The 15,347-nt window shown below is 39.9% G+C and overlaps 1 protein-coding gene across 7 annotated transcripts in view; it reads left to right on the top strand.

Annotated features, from left to right (window-relative positions):
* Positions 1 to 4,726: 4,726 nt before the first annotated feature.
* SCAF8 (SR-related CTD associated factor 8) overlaps positions 4,727 to 15,347 on the top strand; it is a 194,913-nt gene continuing 184,292 nt past the window's right edge. For 4 of the 7 annotated variants that reach the window (XR_003623742.2, XM_028167450.2, XM_028167453.2 and 1 more), the window contains exon 1: positions 4,727 to 5,260. Coding sequence is in view for 6 of the 7 variants with exons in the window: in XM_028167450.2 (XP_028023251.2) it covers positions 5,231 to 5,260 (30 nt within the window). In the remaining variant the exon portion in view is untranslated. Of the gene's footprint in view, positions 5,261 to 10,711; positions 10,797 to 15,347 lie in introns of those variants that run through there. The other 3 variants (XM_028167451.2, XM_057528052.1, XM_028167452.2) reach the window with 3 other exon arrangements.

Here is a 15,347-nt window from a genome sequence, read left to right as displayed (position 1 = left end):
TTTTACCTTTAGCTATTTGAAGAACCACTTCTTTAACAGAAAACAAAACACATCTGCCAAACTCAAAATTCCTACTTAATTTAAGTGAAGCTGGTAGAAGTAAAATATTTACTTTGTACCTTTAACATCTTATGATTCTCTCAGGAAATATACCTGGTTTCACTATCAAGTTTGGTGAGTTATATTGTGCTCATTTAAAATAATAAGATTGGGAACTCCCTGGCAGTCCAGTGGTTAGGACTTGGTGCTTTCACTGCCATGGGCCTGGGTTCGATCCCTGGTCAGGGAACTAAGATCCCACAAGCCACATGGTGGGGTCAAAAAGAATAAAATAAAATAAAATAATAAGATACAAAATTACCAAATTATTGAAATGGGGCAAAAATATTTTTTAAAAAACCCTCGCAATCCCAGCACCCTAGTAGAATTATCTTTATTTTTTATATCATTTTTCAATCTTTGCATATATACTCTTAAAAACTAAAATATCAATACATTAAGTTTGTTTTGTATTTTTTTGTATTTAATAGGCTAACGTATTCATTTTCCCTTTCCTGTATTTCTAGTCTTATTCTAACCATTAAAAATATTTTAAAAATTGTGATTAAGCAAACATAATATTTACCATTTTAACTATTTTTAAGTGTACAGTTCTGTGACACTAAGTACTTTCATACTCTTGTGCAACCATCATCCCCATTCATTTCCAGAACTTTTTCATCTTCCCAAAATGAACTCTATGCCCATTAAACACTAACTCCCCATTCCCACTCTCCCCTGGCAACCATCATTCTACTTTCTGTCTTTATGAATTTGACTATTCTAGGTACCCCATGTAAGTGGAATCATACAACATTTGTCTTTTTGTGACTGGCTTATTTCACTTAGTATAATATCTTCAAGTTTCATCCATGTTGTAGCATATGTCAGAATTTCCTTCCATTTTAAGGCTGAATAATATTCCATTGTATGCATATACCCCATTCTGTTTTGTTTGTCCATTTATCTGTCAATGGACACTTGGGTTGCTGCCACTTCTTAGTTACTGTGAAAGTGCCACTATGAACATGGGGACACAAATATCTGCTCAAGTCCCTGTTTTCATTTCTTTTGGGTGAATCCAGAAGTGCAATAGCTGGATCATATGCTAATTCTATTTGATTTTTGAAGAACCGTCGTATTGTTTCCCACAGTCTAATCATTTTAATTGGCTATATAATATTCCATTTTGTTTCTCTGCCCTGATTTACTAAACCATTCCCGAAGTGTTTCCTGAGGAATCTCAAGTTTTCTTTTTTTTCATTAGATGGAAATTAGTTCTGGTTTAGATAGTGCTCCAGGTTTTTTGCCCTTGTTTAAAAATAACTCATATACATATATAGCTACTTCTGATAGCTGATCATTGTTTTTTGCTTACTGCCACCTCACAATGATTCCCCTTATCCAGGACGTGCCCTATCGATGGGACTAAGTCCTCTCTAGCTAGACCTCTGCTTTCCAATGTGGTGGCCACTAGCATATAGTTAAACTTGAGTCAATTAGAGTGAAATAAAATTAAAAACTCATTTTCTGGGCTTCCCTGGTGGCGCAGTGGTTAAGAATCCGCCTGCCAATGCAGGGGACACGGGTTCAATCCCTGGTCCGGGAAGATCCCACATGCTGCGGAGCAACTAAGCCCACGCGCCACAACTGCTGAGCCTGCGCTCTAGAGCCCACGCACCACAACTACTGAAGCCCGCAAGCCTAGAGCCGGTGCTCCGCAACAAGAGAAGCCACCGCAATGAGAAGCCCGCGCACCACAACGAAGAGTAGCCCCTGCTCAACGCAACTAGAGAAAGCCTGCGCACAGCAACAAAGACCCAACTCAGCCAAAAATAAATAAATAAATAAATTTTTTAAAAAACCTCATTTTCTCAGTTGCGCATGCCATATTTCACATGCACGATAGTCACACGGAGCTAGAGCCACTGAATTGGGCATCACGGACATAGAACATGTCCACCATCTCAGAAAGCTCTGTGGCGAGTGCTGCTCCAGACTGTTCTTGACTCTGACCACTTGGTTACGGCTGAATTAGAGCCTATGAGTTACTCCCTAGAATGATTAAGTCCTAGGGGAGAGGCCAATGATAACCGCACTTGGAAGAGAATGCCATAAACTCTGGAATGTGAGTTTCATAATTCACAATTGGGAATATCGCTTCCAGTGGCTGGGCTACTCCTGCCCGCTATTTCCCATACTAACCTTCTTCAGAAAGTGAATTATTGGTCTTAAGTTTCTCGGTGATGATCACCTAATCCAAGCTGGGTCGATCCAGTTCCTTACTTTCCTCTTAAGGAATTTGGAACTGGGAAGGAGAGGCTATCAGTCAGTTCCTCTAGGTGTTTAGAACTATAAAACCAGGAGCAACAATCATATCCCACTATGTAAAACAGAGAGTTGGATAAAGCAACAGAAGGAAAACTCAAGCAGGTAAGCAGATAAGGCTGCTTTAGGCTTTCTAAATTCTGGTTTGGGTGCCTTCCTTAGGCCCATCTGCATTCCTGACTTTGGGTTACAGGAGAAAAATCTGCATGTTAATGGTGAATTCTTTAATGCTTAAGCTAGCTCAAATTGGTTTGTTACCCGGGAATCAGAATCCTAATATACACACATACATAAACTACAGACATGGGCATTGACATGTTCACAACGTAGAGGTGTGTGTAGTTGTGCACAAACTTTGCATTTACTCTTTGCACTGGGCCTCCAGACTCCCCTTTACCCTCCTCTAACTTTTCTCTACTTTTCCTCTTGCTTTACTTCCTTCTCACTAAAAGAGTGTGCTTAGGTTGTCCTCTGCTTTTTTTTTCTTTTTTTTTCTTTTCCGTCCCTTGGTCAAAATATGCCTTCTGCAATCCTTCTGGCTATGGAAGCTTTATGAAATCAAGTGCTGTATGTTAACAACGGATTTAATTCTTTTTTAAAAATATACTTCTTTAGCTTGTATTGCATCTTAATCTCTCAGGCCTAAGTAATTCGGTCAACATTCATTCATGAATGACTGAATAAATAATCCCTCATAGGCCAGAGCAGCAAATGTTGAATGTTAAAATCTGGCATGACCAGAACTGAGTGGGTACTTCCGCAAGTCACAGCATGCTACTGTAGATGAACTGATTAGGGGAGACCTCTGGCAGGAGGAAAGAGGATGAGGAGTCAGCTAGGAAAGAACAAGAGCAACAGCACCCCAGAAGGCAGAGGCACACAAGTGTCCTAGGTAGGAAAGCACTCAGTGTTGTCAAGGAACAAAGGAGACCACTGTGGCCAGAGTAAAGAGGACGGGGAAAGTAGTGTGAGCTGAGATAGGCAGGACCTTCGGGCCATAATAAGAGGTTAAGATAATATCTGAAGTGCAATGGGAAAGTCTTAAAAAGATTTAAACAAGGGAGTGACCTGATCTGAATTGTGTCTTAAAAAATTCCCCTCTGGCTAGAGTCTGGAGGATGAATGATAGGGACCAGTTAGTTAGGAGGCTACTGCAATTGTTGGCAAGAGATCATAATGGCTTGGCCTATGAACTTTGTGACACATTTGAGATTTTGAAAGTGGAAATATAAGCTCTTACGAAAAAGTTATCCGATATTTTACCTTCTAAGTAGCCAGCCACCGTATTAAAGCTGTCAATGAAGTAGGCTCTAAAAAGCATACCCTAAAATGTCAAGAAGCGCCTGCCTTCCTCAGTTTCACACGGCTCTGGGCTCAGCTCTTACATTAGTACCTTGATTCCAACAATCCTCTAGAGAAAAATTCTGCCGTCATCATTCCCCCCTTTCCTTTGAGTGAACTTCGGAGAAGTGATGGCTGAAAAATGACTCCCAGTAAGACCACAGTGGTGTTTAGGGTTCAGTGATACACCCCTAACTTTTAATTTAAATGCTCGCTTTGAATTTGGTATCGGTTACCTTACATTGCACGAAGTGAGAGAGAAGGCATTTTGCTAGCAGCATCTATTTCATCTAGGAATACGGTATTCACCCTCTGCCTCTAAACCTAGGTCAAAATTCCTTTAGAATAATTCATCTTTCATAAAAGATGGGTTCCCTTTCGCCTATGAAAATCTTGTGCGTTCTGGGCACGGCTTCCCGCTGTACAGACAAATGCACTCATTGTCTAGACCACGCCGGTCCCCCTGGATTTTATGCAGCGTGCATTTCCTGCACTGAGCTGCTTGCTCGCTGCAGGCGTGCTTCCCTCGTCCCCCTGCCCCCGCCCGGATCCAAAGCTTTTGTTTCTAACGTTTTCTCCCGACGCTATTAAAATGCTTGGGAACATCGTTACCAAATAAGTGACTGACTAGGAACTTTTCCGGCTGTTAACCTTTAGGCCAACGTCCAGTAAAGTTCTGAAAAGCAACTAAACCTCGTGTAAAGGGGCCAAGCCACATGGAAACAACGGAAACGTGTATATTATTGCCTAAACTTGCCGGGGGGACATTTGGGTTTTTCTTAGAGCAATGCTTTGCAGTGGCCCCAAGGGCGCTGCAAGAGGCAGCAACACTCGCTCCCCCAGCGGCGAGGAGGTGGGGTGCGGGTGAGGGGCAGGGGACCCCCCGGGAGCCGAGATGACCGGGGCCTCCTGGCGGCGACGCTCTGGCCCGCGCGCGCTCGATGGTTCCGCGCGGCGGCCCGGGCCTGCGCGGTCCCGTCGCCAGGGGGCGCGCTGGCGGGCGCCGCGGATCTCCGAGCTGCGCGGCCCGACTCGTGTCCGCCATATTGGATGCCGCAGCCGCTGCTGCCAGCGCTTCCTCCTCCGTCTTCGCCGTGCGCTGCTGGTTCCTACGGCCCGAGCGGCGGGGAGGTGAAACAGGAGCCTGTCGGAGGAAGAGGAAGAAGGGGGTGGAGAGTGTAGGGGACCGGGCTAGGGGGTGGAAGCCCGAGACCGAGCGGGGCGGAGAAGAGAAGGCGCCCAGCCCCTCCCCCGCCCGCTGCCAGCCAGCCCCGGCAGCGCCTCTGTTCCCCGGACCGGCGCTCCGCCCGCCCTAGCGGCCATGCCGGGGCCTCGCTGCCCCTAAGGGAACCCTGCCCCGCCGGTGCTTGCCCTTCCCCTCCAGCCCGGGGTCGCAGCGGCCCGGCCTCCCGCCGGCGCCCCCTCCTCGCAGCCGCGTCGCCGCCCCCGTCTAGTTCTCCCCACCCAGTGCAGTGGCCGCCGCCTCTTCCGCCGCCGGGCTCTGGGCCTCCGCACCGACAACATGGAGGCTGTGAAAACCTTCAATAGCGAGGTTGGTATTGTACTTTAACCTCCCCTCCTACCCACGCTCCCCCCAACCCGGGACGAGGCCACCGCGGGAGGGTGGGCACTGGCCCGCAGGGCTTTTCAGGGTGGGGCGAGTGGCGGCCTAGCTGTGTCCGTGGGGGAGGGGTGTTTCTCAGCCCCGGCGCCCCACCCCCGACTCCGGGGGGGAGGGCTGGAAGAGGGCCGCCCCGGGGCGGAGGGAGGTTCCGGTGTCTCCAGCAGAGTACTGAGTGGCTGCGGGGCTGGAGGGAAGGCCCGCTTGGGCCCTCCCCCGGAGGCTTACGGCAGGTCTCTCCGGGTCAGTTCCGCCGATTCCTGGCCCTCCCACCTCTTCCCTGGGCCTGCGGGATTTTAACTGGAGGCCGGGCATCACCGCCCAGACCTTTCCCGGGTCCTTAATGAGGCAGGCCCTGATCGGGGGTAGTGCAGGAAGAGCACCTACAGGGGTGATAACCTGTGGTCACATTGCAAGTAGTGTTTGTTTATAATTGAGGTATTGTTGGCTAGCTAACCTGCCAACTAGGGACTTAAGCTAAGGGCATGGTTGATCTGGAGGCAAGATTATTCTGCAATTTCTCCTATTACTCCCCCCCTCTTTTCATCATCCGACATAAAGACAGGCAGGGAGAGTTGTGCATGCAGAGGGAAGATGCTGGAGATGCATTTCCCACAGGCTCCTTCACGTGTCGTATATAAGGCTAGATTTTTAACAAGCAGGTGTCCAGTTTTCACTATTGAGTTCACTAGTTTGAAGGGACACAAGTTTTGATAAAATATATAAAATCTTTTAAAACTCCGGTAGGAATAGACCTTAATGCTAACATTAAACAAGCATTTAACAAGTACATATCTACACAACCAGAGTTATCCTTACCTGTATGCCTTATTTAAAAATATTTTAATGTGATGTTAACTAAACTTACATAAATTTTATGAACTTTTCATGTGGAAGTGCTAATGCTCTATTCAGTAGTATAATAGTGATATTCTGAACAAGGCAATGCTTTAAAAAGCTGTTTTACAATTTTATTTGTTTTCCAAAAGGAGAAAACTCGTTCCCTCCTCCCTCCCACCGTCCCTCTTTTCTCCCTCCCTCCCTCTCTCCCTAGAATTGACGTTTTGGAAACTTAGCAAAGAGGCTAAAAGTTAGATAATATGTGAATTAAACTCTCCATATTAGACTAGATAGCAGTGACACAGTTATATGAAAGCAAACATTTTTTTTGGAAAGGATTTTCTTTTTGAATACTGGATTTTCTTTTCTTTTTTATCTCTTCTTGATACAAATTAGAGCAGTAGACTTGGGAATCTTTTCCATTTTATTTATGAATTTATAGCTGATAATTTGGGTCAAATTATAAAATTTGGTTCCACCCCACAATACTCTTGTCCTTTAAATCTGGAATAAAAAGTAAGGATACTGTATGTTCCAATTTATTGCTAATAGTTTCATGGTTCTGCAGGGGGAAAAACAACAGGTCTGTAGCCTTTTTATTTGCTGCATATGGTGCTATAGCACTAACAGAATGTTAAAGTGTTTTTTTTTAATTATAAAAAAAATCTTTTCTCTTATTCCCTTGCAATTATTTGATTTACCCTATGCCTTTTTGATGAGTGCCTCTCCTGTTTATCTTGGGGGTTCCTAATATGTACCCTCCTCCATTCCCAGCCCTCCCTGCCATGTGGTAGATATAAACAAGTGGTTAGTACACTGTGGTTGGTCACAGTAAAGCATGGTGGATTACAAGTGTTAACAATTGGTTTTTCATTTTAGTATTGACATTAAGGATAAGGAGCCTAACATGTAAATGGCTAGCTTGATGTTTCAACTCTTTTCTCATCTAATCTGTATGAGAACTTGAGATTTGTAGTAGTATTCCCATTTTAGTTTATGTAGCACTCTCTCTTTTCCCCTTATGTATTTCAGAGAACTTAAAACATCTTTTAACTTCCTATTTACTAATATGCTCACACTTCACCATATTTGAAAATGGGGTTGGCTTAAAAATTGTAGCCGTAAGAGTCATAGAATTGAGGAAGGGCAATAGATTTTGAAGAAGATTCAGAAGAATATAATTTTTTTTGCTTTAAACTCGAAGTACATAATCCTGCTTTTTCTGATTTCTGAATATAGTTTCTGTGAATATCTATAGTACTTGCTGATGTAGTAAAAATTTGTTGTTGCAAGGAAGTATATAGTGGGAACTAGTTCACTAATGATGTTTTTCCATTAAGTCACGTGTTGCAAAGTGCAAAAATAAAAAAGGAATCTGAGTCACAGGATTAGGAGAAAAGGATGTTTTAGAGTGTTTACTTGCAGTGAATTTGGCTTTTAAAGGCATCCTTGGGCTGAGCCCAACAGAACTTTCCCTGGCAAGTTTAAAGGTATCTTTGAAGCACTGAGTTGTCAAGAAGTGCCATTTGCTTTATAAGGCACCACAGTTTAGCTCTAAGTGCAATGTTTAACGTAAGAAATGCTTAGCTTTTATACCTTGCCAGTTACCAGGTGTTTCAAAATTAAAAAAAAAGACAAGCAAGCAGATCTTGGCTTGAAAACAGGAACGTGCCAGAGATTTTAAAAGTTCAGAATATAGGTTTTTAATCTGCAAATTGTGGCTAAGTCTCAGTCTGAAAGTGTGTGGTCTTCTGCAGGATGTGTCCGACTCATGATTGGCGTGTCCGCCTGCCTGCCTGCCTGCCTCCACCCCCCACTCCCACCTCCGCCCACCTCCACCCCCCCAACCCTTTTCTCAAAGGGGCTTTGTGCCTCCCTACCCCATTTTCAAATGCACTGTCAGAAGATCCTTAACGTGGTAAATCCCTCGTACTTATCATGAGTTAAATGAGATTGAAGCTCAAGAACTGATATTTAAGTGCCCATCGTGCTAGTTTTGTGGGAAAACTTTAATTTCCAGTGAAGCATCATCCTTGGGATAAAAGTTTATCCCATGACCACTAACGTCAGTTCTGAAATGATGAAAGAAAATTTGTCCAGGGTGGAATATGAGATTCCCTAACGGTCAGTGCTTGACCTGAGCAGTTAATTGCAGAAGAATTATTACCATGACAAGGTATTGTAGTTGCTGCTGCTCAGAGATGGTGGCGTTTACTTGTTATGATGGTTTAGAGTTCTCACCGCAGTGGAAAGGGTCTCATCTTTATCTGTTTAAATCTGTGGATTACGTTAGGACCACAGTTGATTACTGGAATGCAGCAGTTTTACGTGAGCTGCATATTTGTACTCTGTCCTTAAGACTCCTACTGTATGGAGGTTATTGTGGTAGGGTTTTTGTTTTTGAAAAGAGGGAAAAGAGAATAGCAATACAGGACCCTTTCCTTAGAAAATTATAACTTAATTGGAGAGGGCATTTTAGTAATATAGGAACTCTTAAAATAATATGTGGAAAATATAAGAATTTCTTATGCATTATAAGAATCTGATATGCATGTATCAGGAAAATTATTGCAGTTTAATTTTTGAATTTACCTTGGTTCTTAAATTCTTTACTCATCTTTAGGATATCTAAGTTCTGAGTGTCTTTTGTTCTTAGGATCCTTTGGTTAGTCCGATAGCTTACTCTTTGTTTCAGGATGTAGCCCTTTCCAGAGTCACTTTAACACCCAGTACATTTTCCTCTTCTGTGCCTTGTCTTTCACATCAGTAGTGAAATCCCATCTTCATTTTATTCCATTGCCAAGTTTGTATCCAGAGTGTTCATTTGGTTAACTACAGGACTTTTAATATAATCTTTCCACCAATATCTAGTAGTAGGCATGGGTTGGTAGAGAACAGTGGGAAAGGTAATGGGAATAATAAAAGCATGTGAAATTTGTTTTTATATTTTCCCTTTGTGGTTCAGGAAAGGGAATTTATGTGAAGTAGCTATAAAACATTGCCTTTTTCTTTCTTTTTCATGTATGGGGGAAATCTCTCTCTCCTTTTTCTCTCCTGTTTTGATTTTCCAGTGGGAGTTTCAATTGTAACAATTAATCTTTTTTGTTTCTACCTTGTGAAAATCCCTTAAAGACGTAGCAGTCTTAGTGTTATAAAGGAAGGAAGCCTTCACTAACCCCTCCCTGCCCCCAGTGGTTTAGATCAAGGTTTCTCAGCCTGGACCCTATTGATATTTTGGGCTGGATAATTACGTGTTGTGAGGAACTGTCCTGTGCATTATAGGATGTTTAGCAGCAACCCTGGCCTCTGCCCACTAGCTCACCCTACTGGGACAACCAGCAATGTCTCCAGATATGACCAAATGCCCCTTGGGGGGCAAAATCGACCATGGTTGAGAATCACGGATTTAGGTCCCCTGTTAAACTGTCTTAAAACACTCTGTGCTTTTCCTTCTAGTGAAAACTACAATTTTAACTAGTTAGCAGTAATCTTTCCCACGAGATTGTAAATTCCATGAGGACAGTGACCACATACCTTTATTGCTTCATATCCTTGGTACATAGCATAGTGCCTTAGTACATAGTATATGCTAAATAAAGATTTCTTGAATGGATAGATTGATGATATAGTAGGTAGCTGAATGGCCTGGACCAAGGCAGGTAACATTTCTGGACATTTGGTTTTCTCCTCTGTGAAATAAATGACTGATTTGAGGTTTTTAGGTTCCCTATTAGTTGGAAGATTGTTTGACTAATATGAAATTAATGTTTTGGAGGACTTAGTATGTATAAGCATTATTTTGAAGGTCATTTTATGGCATTGTAGGCATATAGGAGTTTAGATGGGAAATTTAAAGTCAAAATTCTGATTTGTTTATGGTTTTCACTTCTTACTAAGAGGGGATAGTGGGAAGGGGACTATTCCATTGAAAATTCCAGTTAGATTAAATCCATCCTAAGTTTTGTATTGTGTAATTATGCTATTTTCAAATCCTTTTCGCTTTGTTTTTCACTTTAAAACAACATATGGTAAAAGTTGTGTTTTTAACTAATTAAAAAAATTTAGAATACAAGGATAATTGAGATTGATAATAATGATTTGGGGGACTCTGATTTGAGAGTGTTTCAGTCATTCAGGATTAAATATAAAAATTTTTTGGCAACATTGAAATTCATGAGATATATATAGTTCAGCTGTTTTACTTTAGGCTAGCATTGAGTTTGTTACAGTAATTTTGATTGGCATTTAGGGGACATCTGTATTCCCCCGTCTTCTAAATAGTCATATTTTATGATCACTTGCTCCTTTTTTTTAGAAGTATAGTTGGCTTAGAATTAGTGCTGATATTGCTGCTTGTACGTGGAATTTTAGGTATTTCTTCTGGGCCAGTTTTCCTGTTATTGGACAACAACTAACTCATAATGGTTTGAGAGAATGTAATCAATCTTGACCTTGAACACTGGCTGAGCTCCTGAACTCTTAAGTGAGCTCATTTTATCTGGTTTTGTTTTCTCAACATCTTTCTCTGCTCCTCTCTCTCAGGATTGCGCCTCTCTACTCCTGCTGGTACAGACTGCTTTCCCAGCAGCATGGACACAAGAAGCATAGTAAGATGATTATAACCCACGTAAGGCAGGCCCTTTGCAAAATACTTAGGGTTAAATTGGTAGTGAAATGATGTCTTGATTATGTGGGAAGTACTTGGGAAGCAGAATAAAGCTTGTCACTTAGAATATGTTGGTAATCTTAAAGAGAACATGTAGGGAATAAGTTGAATTTTTCACAGAAAATAGGTTAAGTGAAAAAAAAGTTACCGTGCTCAGTAGTGAGTATAAATCATATCTGAACTCTTGTGCATTTACTTGCATTCTGCTCCATGTAGTTTTTTGTATAAGAAATATTACTTATGTATATAATATGAGTAAATTGCAAATCTCTGAATTTGGTAGTAGGAAGTAAAATACATCTTATATTTTGAGGAAGTTCTTCAAACTATAAGATGACAACAGATCATTGACAGATGTTGTGTAGTAATGGAAAAACAAGACTAAATCAAATTTTTGATTTTCTAATTATAGAGGAGCAGATTTTGTTAGCGGTACTATTATGAGAAATAAATGCTGGTGAGAAATGTTTCTAAAGCTTCTGATTCCTTGTCTGAGTTAGTTCTATCTTAAGTTTGATGGTAAACACAATGCATTTGATCTTTCTGATTCTGAGTTTATGCGTTTATTTCGTCTTTGTAATTCTGCTTTGCCGGTTTCTGATACACCATATTTTAAAGTCAAGGAAGGGTATGTAAATATGTTACAGTATCTACTGTAGGTCAGGAAATACGTTAGGAACTTTGACACTATTTAGTCAGAATGGGGAATATAGATTATTCATGTTTTTAAAAGACAGTTTGTGGCTATTAATTTAATGTATGCCGAATTTGTTTTTAAAATAGTTCTGCAACTTAGTATATGTTATAAAGGCTGACTAGTATACTTTATAAAGACTTAGGATTTCATTCGTTTATTCATTTAACCAGTACTTAATGAATGCTTACCATACACCAGCCATTTTTCTGTCTGCGGGGATAGAGTTGTAAACAAGACAAGCAAAAAGCATACCCTCTTTGAGCTTACGTTCCTGTAATCCTTTTTCTTTCACCTCATCAGCTTTGTGTGCAATGACCTTGCTGCAGAGCTAGAGAGGCTGGGCAGGCATTACTGACTCTGGGCTTGCTTCTTTGCTAGGAACTGGGTGAGATTGAGCAAGTAGACTTCTTAAATAAGAATGTGATCTTATATTTTCAACAATGGGGAAATAAGACAGGCTACCCTGTTTTAAACTAAATTGTCATATTAAATCTCCATTTGGCATTTTGGAATCACAACTGTTTTTAGAGAACAGGGTTTTAAGGATGTTTTCTTTTGTGAGTGAGATATTAATTAGTCTCCACATGTAAACAATTAAAAAATACTTTTAAGTGGTGACCAAACCCTTATGAATTTGGAAGGATAAATTAATGAATATTTTTATTTTTGAAACAAACTTTTCCTTGATTTGAGTGCATGAGTGCATGAAAAAAATTTGGTGTCTCTCTTTTTCTGTCTTCTATAAAGACTAATTTTCTGAATTTGATTTAATTCCTTGGGGCTTGTGAGTGAAGGATGAAAAGTTTGGATCATGTATTTTATGATCTTGGGAACTTGGGAAATGATATAATCTTTTTAATCTGGGTCACAGTGTCTAAAAGATTGACCAGTACCCCTGAAGCTAATACAAGTTGTATGTCAGCTGTATCTTAATTTTTTTAAAAAGGTTGACAGAGTCCTGGTTAATGACTTTCTTTAGTTTAGTAATGTTTTTGATACTGTAAAGTTTTATGGTTAAAAAAAAATGATACAGGTATTTGAATTTATTGAAATGGTAAAAAGAATGTTGGTTGAATAAGTTAAATTTTTTGCAAACCAAAACACATAGCAAATGTCTAGTTTCTAAAACAGCCACTTGCTATGGTGAAAAAAATATCTGGCTTGTGTAATTTTTAAGTATTTTTTATTTACCAAACATTGTTAAAAGTGAGCCACTTTATAATATATAGTGTTTTGTGCAACCTCTTTTCCCCAACCATTATTATGTTTCTGTGGCTCTTTAGGATTAATTTGTGAGAAAAGTAGAATAGGTGCTGTCTTCATTTTACAAACCAGGGAACTGAGGCCTACCATTGTGATTTTACCGAGGAAAAGCAGCTTTGTGTTAGAGCTGAGACTAGAAGGGCCGGGTCTCAACTCCTGGTTGAGATGTAAAGGAGAACCATCTGTGTAAAGGAGAACCATCACTCGATTTTTCACAATTCTTTTTGCTGGTATAATGTCCAAATATAAATTAACTATTTTTTCCCACTTTTTAAACTTTATTTTTACGACTTCAGATTTACAGAAAAGTTGCAAGAGTGATAAAGAATTTTTATGTACACTTCATCCTGATTCCTCTATCTAGTTAATTTAATCATATTTGCTTTCTTATTCTCTTTCTCTCTTTACATACACGTGAACGACACATGTAAACTTTTTTTCTGAACATTTGGAGAGTGAACTGCAATTAATGCCTTTTACTTCTAAATATAACTGTATTTTCTGAAAACAAGGACATTCTCTTATGTAACCATAGTACAGTTATCAAAATCAGGAAATTAATATTGATATAATGCAGTTGTCTGCAGACCTTCAGATTTCACTGTCTGTACCAGTAACGTCCTGAATAAAGAGAGTAAATCTAAATCCTACATCACACCTTGCATTCACTTGTCATGTCTGTCTAGTGTCCTTTAATCTGGAGCAGTTGGTTATTACTTTGTCTTTTGTGACCTTTGATGATTGATGAGAATAGGCCAGTTATTTTTAGAATTCCCTCAATATGGATTTGTCTGCTGTTGCTTCATGATTAGTTTAAGGTTATGCTTCTTTAGCAGGAATAATCCAGAAGTAATATTTTGTCCTCAGGAAGCACATGATGTCTATTTATCCCATTAGTAGGGATGTTAACTTTTTTCTTCAAGGTTTCTCCATTGTAAAATTACTGTTTTTCCCTTGTGGCAGATATCTTTTTTTTAAATTAATTTATTTATTTTTGGCCACGCCATGCGGCTTGCAGAGTCTTAATTCCCCAACCAGGGATCGAACCTGTGCCCCCTGCAGTGGAAGCACGGAGTCCTAACATCAAACTTCACTCTTTCTGTTTTTTTTTTTTTTTTTTAGCATCCAGTTAGTTCTTGCCTGAATCGGGACTAAGATGGTTGTCAGATTTTCTAAGTCTATTGTTTATTTATTATTGGCAGTCCATAAGAGCTTTTCCTTCTCCCCATTTATGTATTTATGCATATCGGTATGAACTCAAGGATTCCTTTTTTATTCATTGGGGTGTTTTGATGTCAGAGCTCCTTCAAGCTGGCGCCTGTGTCATTTCGACATGTGCTTATCATTTTTTGAGTACTCACTTTCTTGTATAATAAGATATTCCCACCCCAGCTCTGGAATCAGCCATTTCTCTGAGGAACCCTAGTTTCTTCTGGTGGTTATCTGTTAACAGATTGAGCTAGAAATTGTGTATATGTCTGAATATGCATATATGTGTATATATATATATATATACATATATATATATACACACACACACACAAATTTTTGTTGTTTATCCATCTGCCTATCTAAAAAGCCATGAGTTCTTCCTATCTCCAATAACAGTCCAACACTGTAGGGTTCATTCTGGCCTTTCCCTTTTGCAAATCTGTAGTTCCTTTCTCTGATAGTGAGAAAACGAGTTCCCATTATCCACAATATATTTACTTACTGTTTTATCAATCCTAAAATTACTTGTTGTTTTATCAGTCCTAAAATACGCAGAAAGTAGTTTCAGAATTCTAAACCGTAGGTCTGAAAACAAACCTATTAACTAGAATTTAGTATTTGTTTATAGTTCATCTTTTTAAGCCTGAGGATATATAGTCAAAATGCAGTGTTCAAAAATTGCTTTGTTAGTTTTTTCTCCCTTAATGTAGTCTTGCTATTCTTTTGAAATACAGTTTGGCATTTTTTGGTTTTTTTTTTCCTGTTTGTATTCCTTTGTTTTTTCCTCCATCCGTTTTTGTGATGTTTTAGTATGTAAAATATTAAACATAAATTAACTTTAATCCTCCTTTACTTCTTATTAGTCTCAGCGTTATAACCACTTATGCTCTGGTGGAAAAAAAAAAAGAAATGAAACAAAAAACCATTTCCTTAGTATTCGTCAAATCAAATAAACCAAAATTTAGAGGTTTAGATATGGAGAAGGTCTTAGGTGAAAAATATGTTTCTAGTAACAGAGATTCAATTCATAGGTGAAAGTACGTATTCAAAAAACTTTCATTCTCTTTTGAATGGAATCTCCATTCACGGTTTCTGTAGAGGGCCAGATGGTAAATATTAGGTTTTGTGGGCCGCTTATGGTCTCTTTTGCATAGTCTTGTTGGTTTCTCACAGTTCTTTTAAAATGTAAGACCATTCTTGGCTTGAGGGCCTACAAAAATAGGTCATGGGCCATACCCTTAATGGCCTTACTGCACTCTGAAACCTAAGAACTTGGTTAATAGCATGCTACTTGCAAATCAGAATTATAATTGAGCAGGAAGATACATTCTTTTATAGAC

The sequence above is a fragment of the Balaenoptera acutorostrata genome, chromosome 14 (genome assembly GCF_949987535.1).
Source record: "Balaenoptera acutorostrata chromosome 14, mBalAcu1.1, whole genome shotgun sequence".
Taxonomy (NCBI): Eukaryota; Metazoa; Chordata; class Mammalia; order Artiodactyla; family Balaenopteridae; genus Balaenoptera; species Balaenoptera acutorostrata.
The sequence above is the reverse complement of the archived record's forward strand: the minus strand, read 5'-3'. Positions and strand labels throughout refer to the sequence as shown.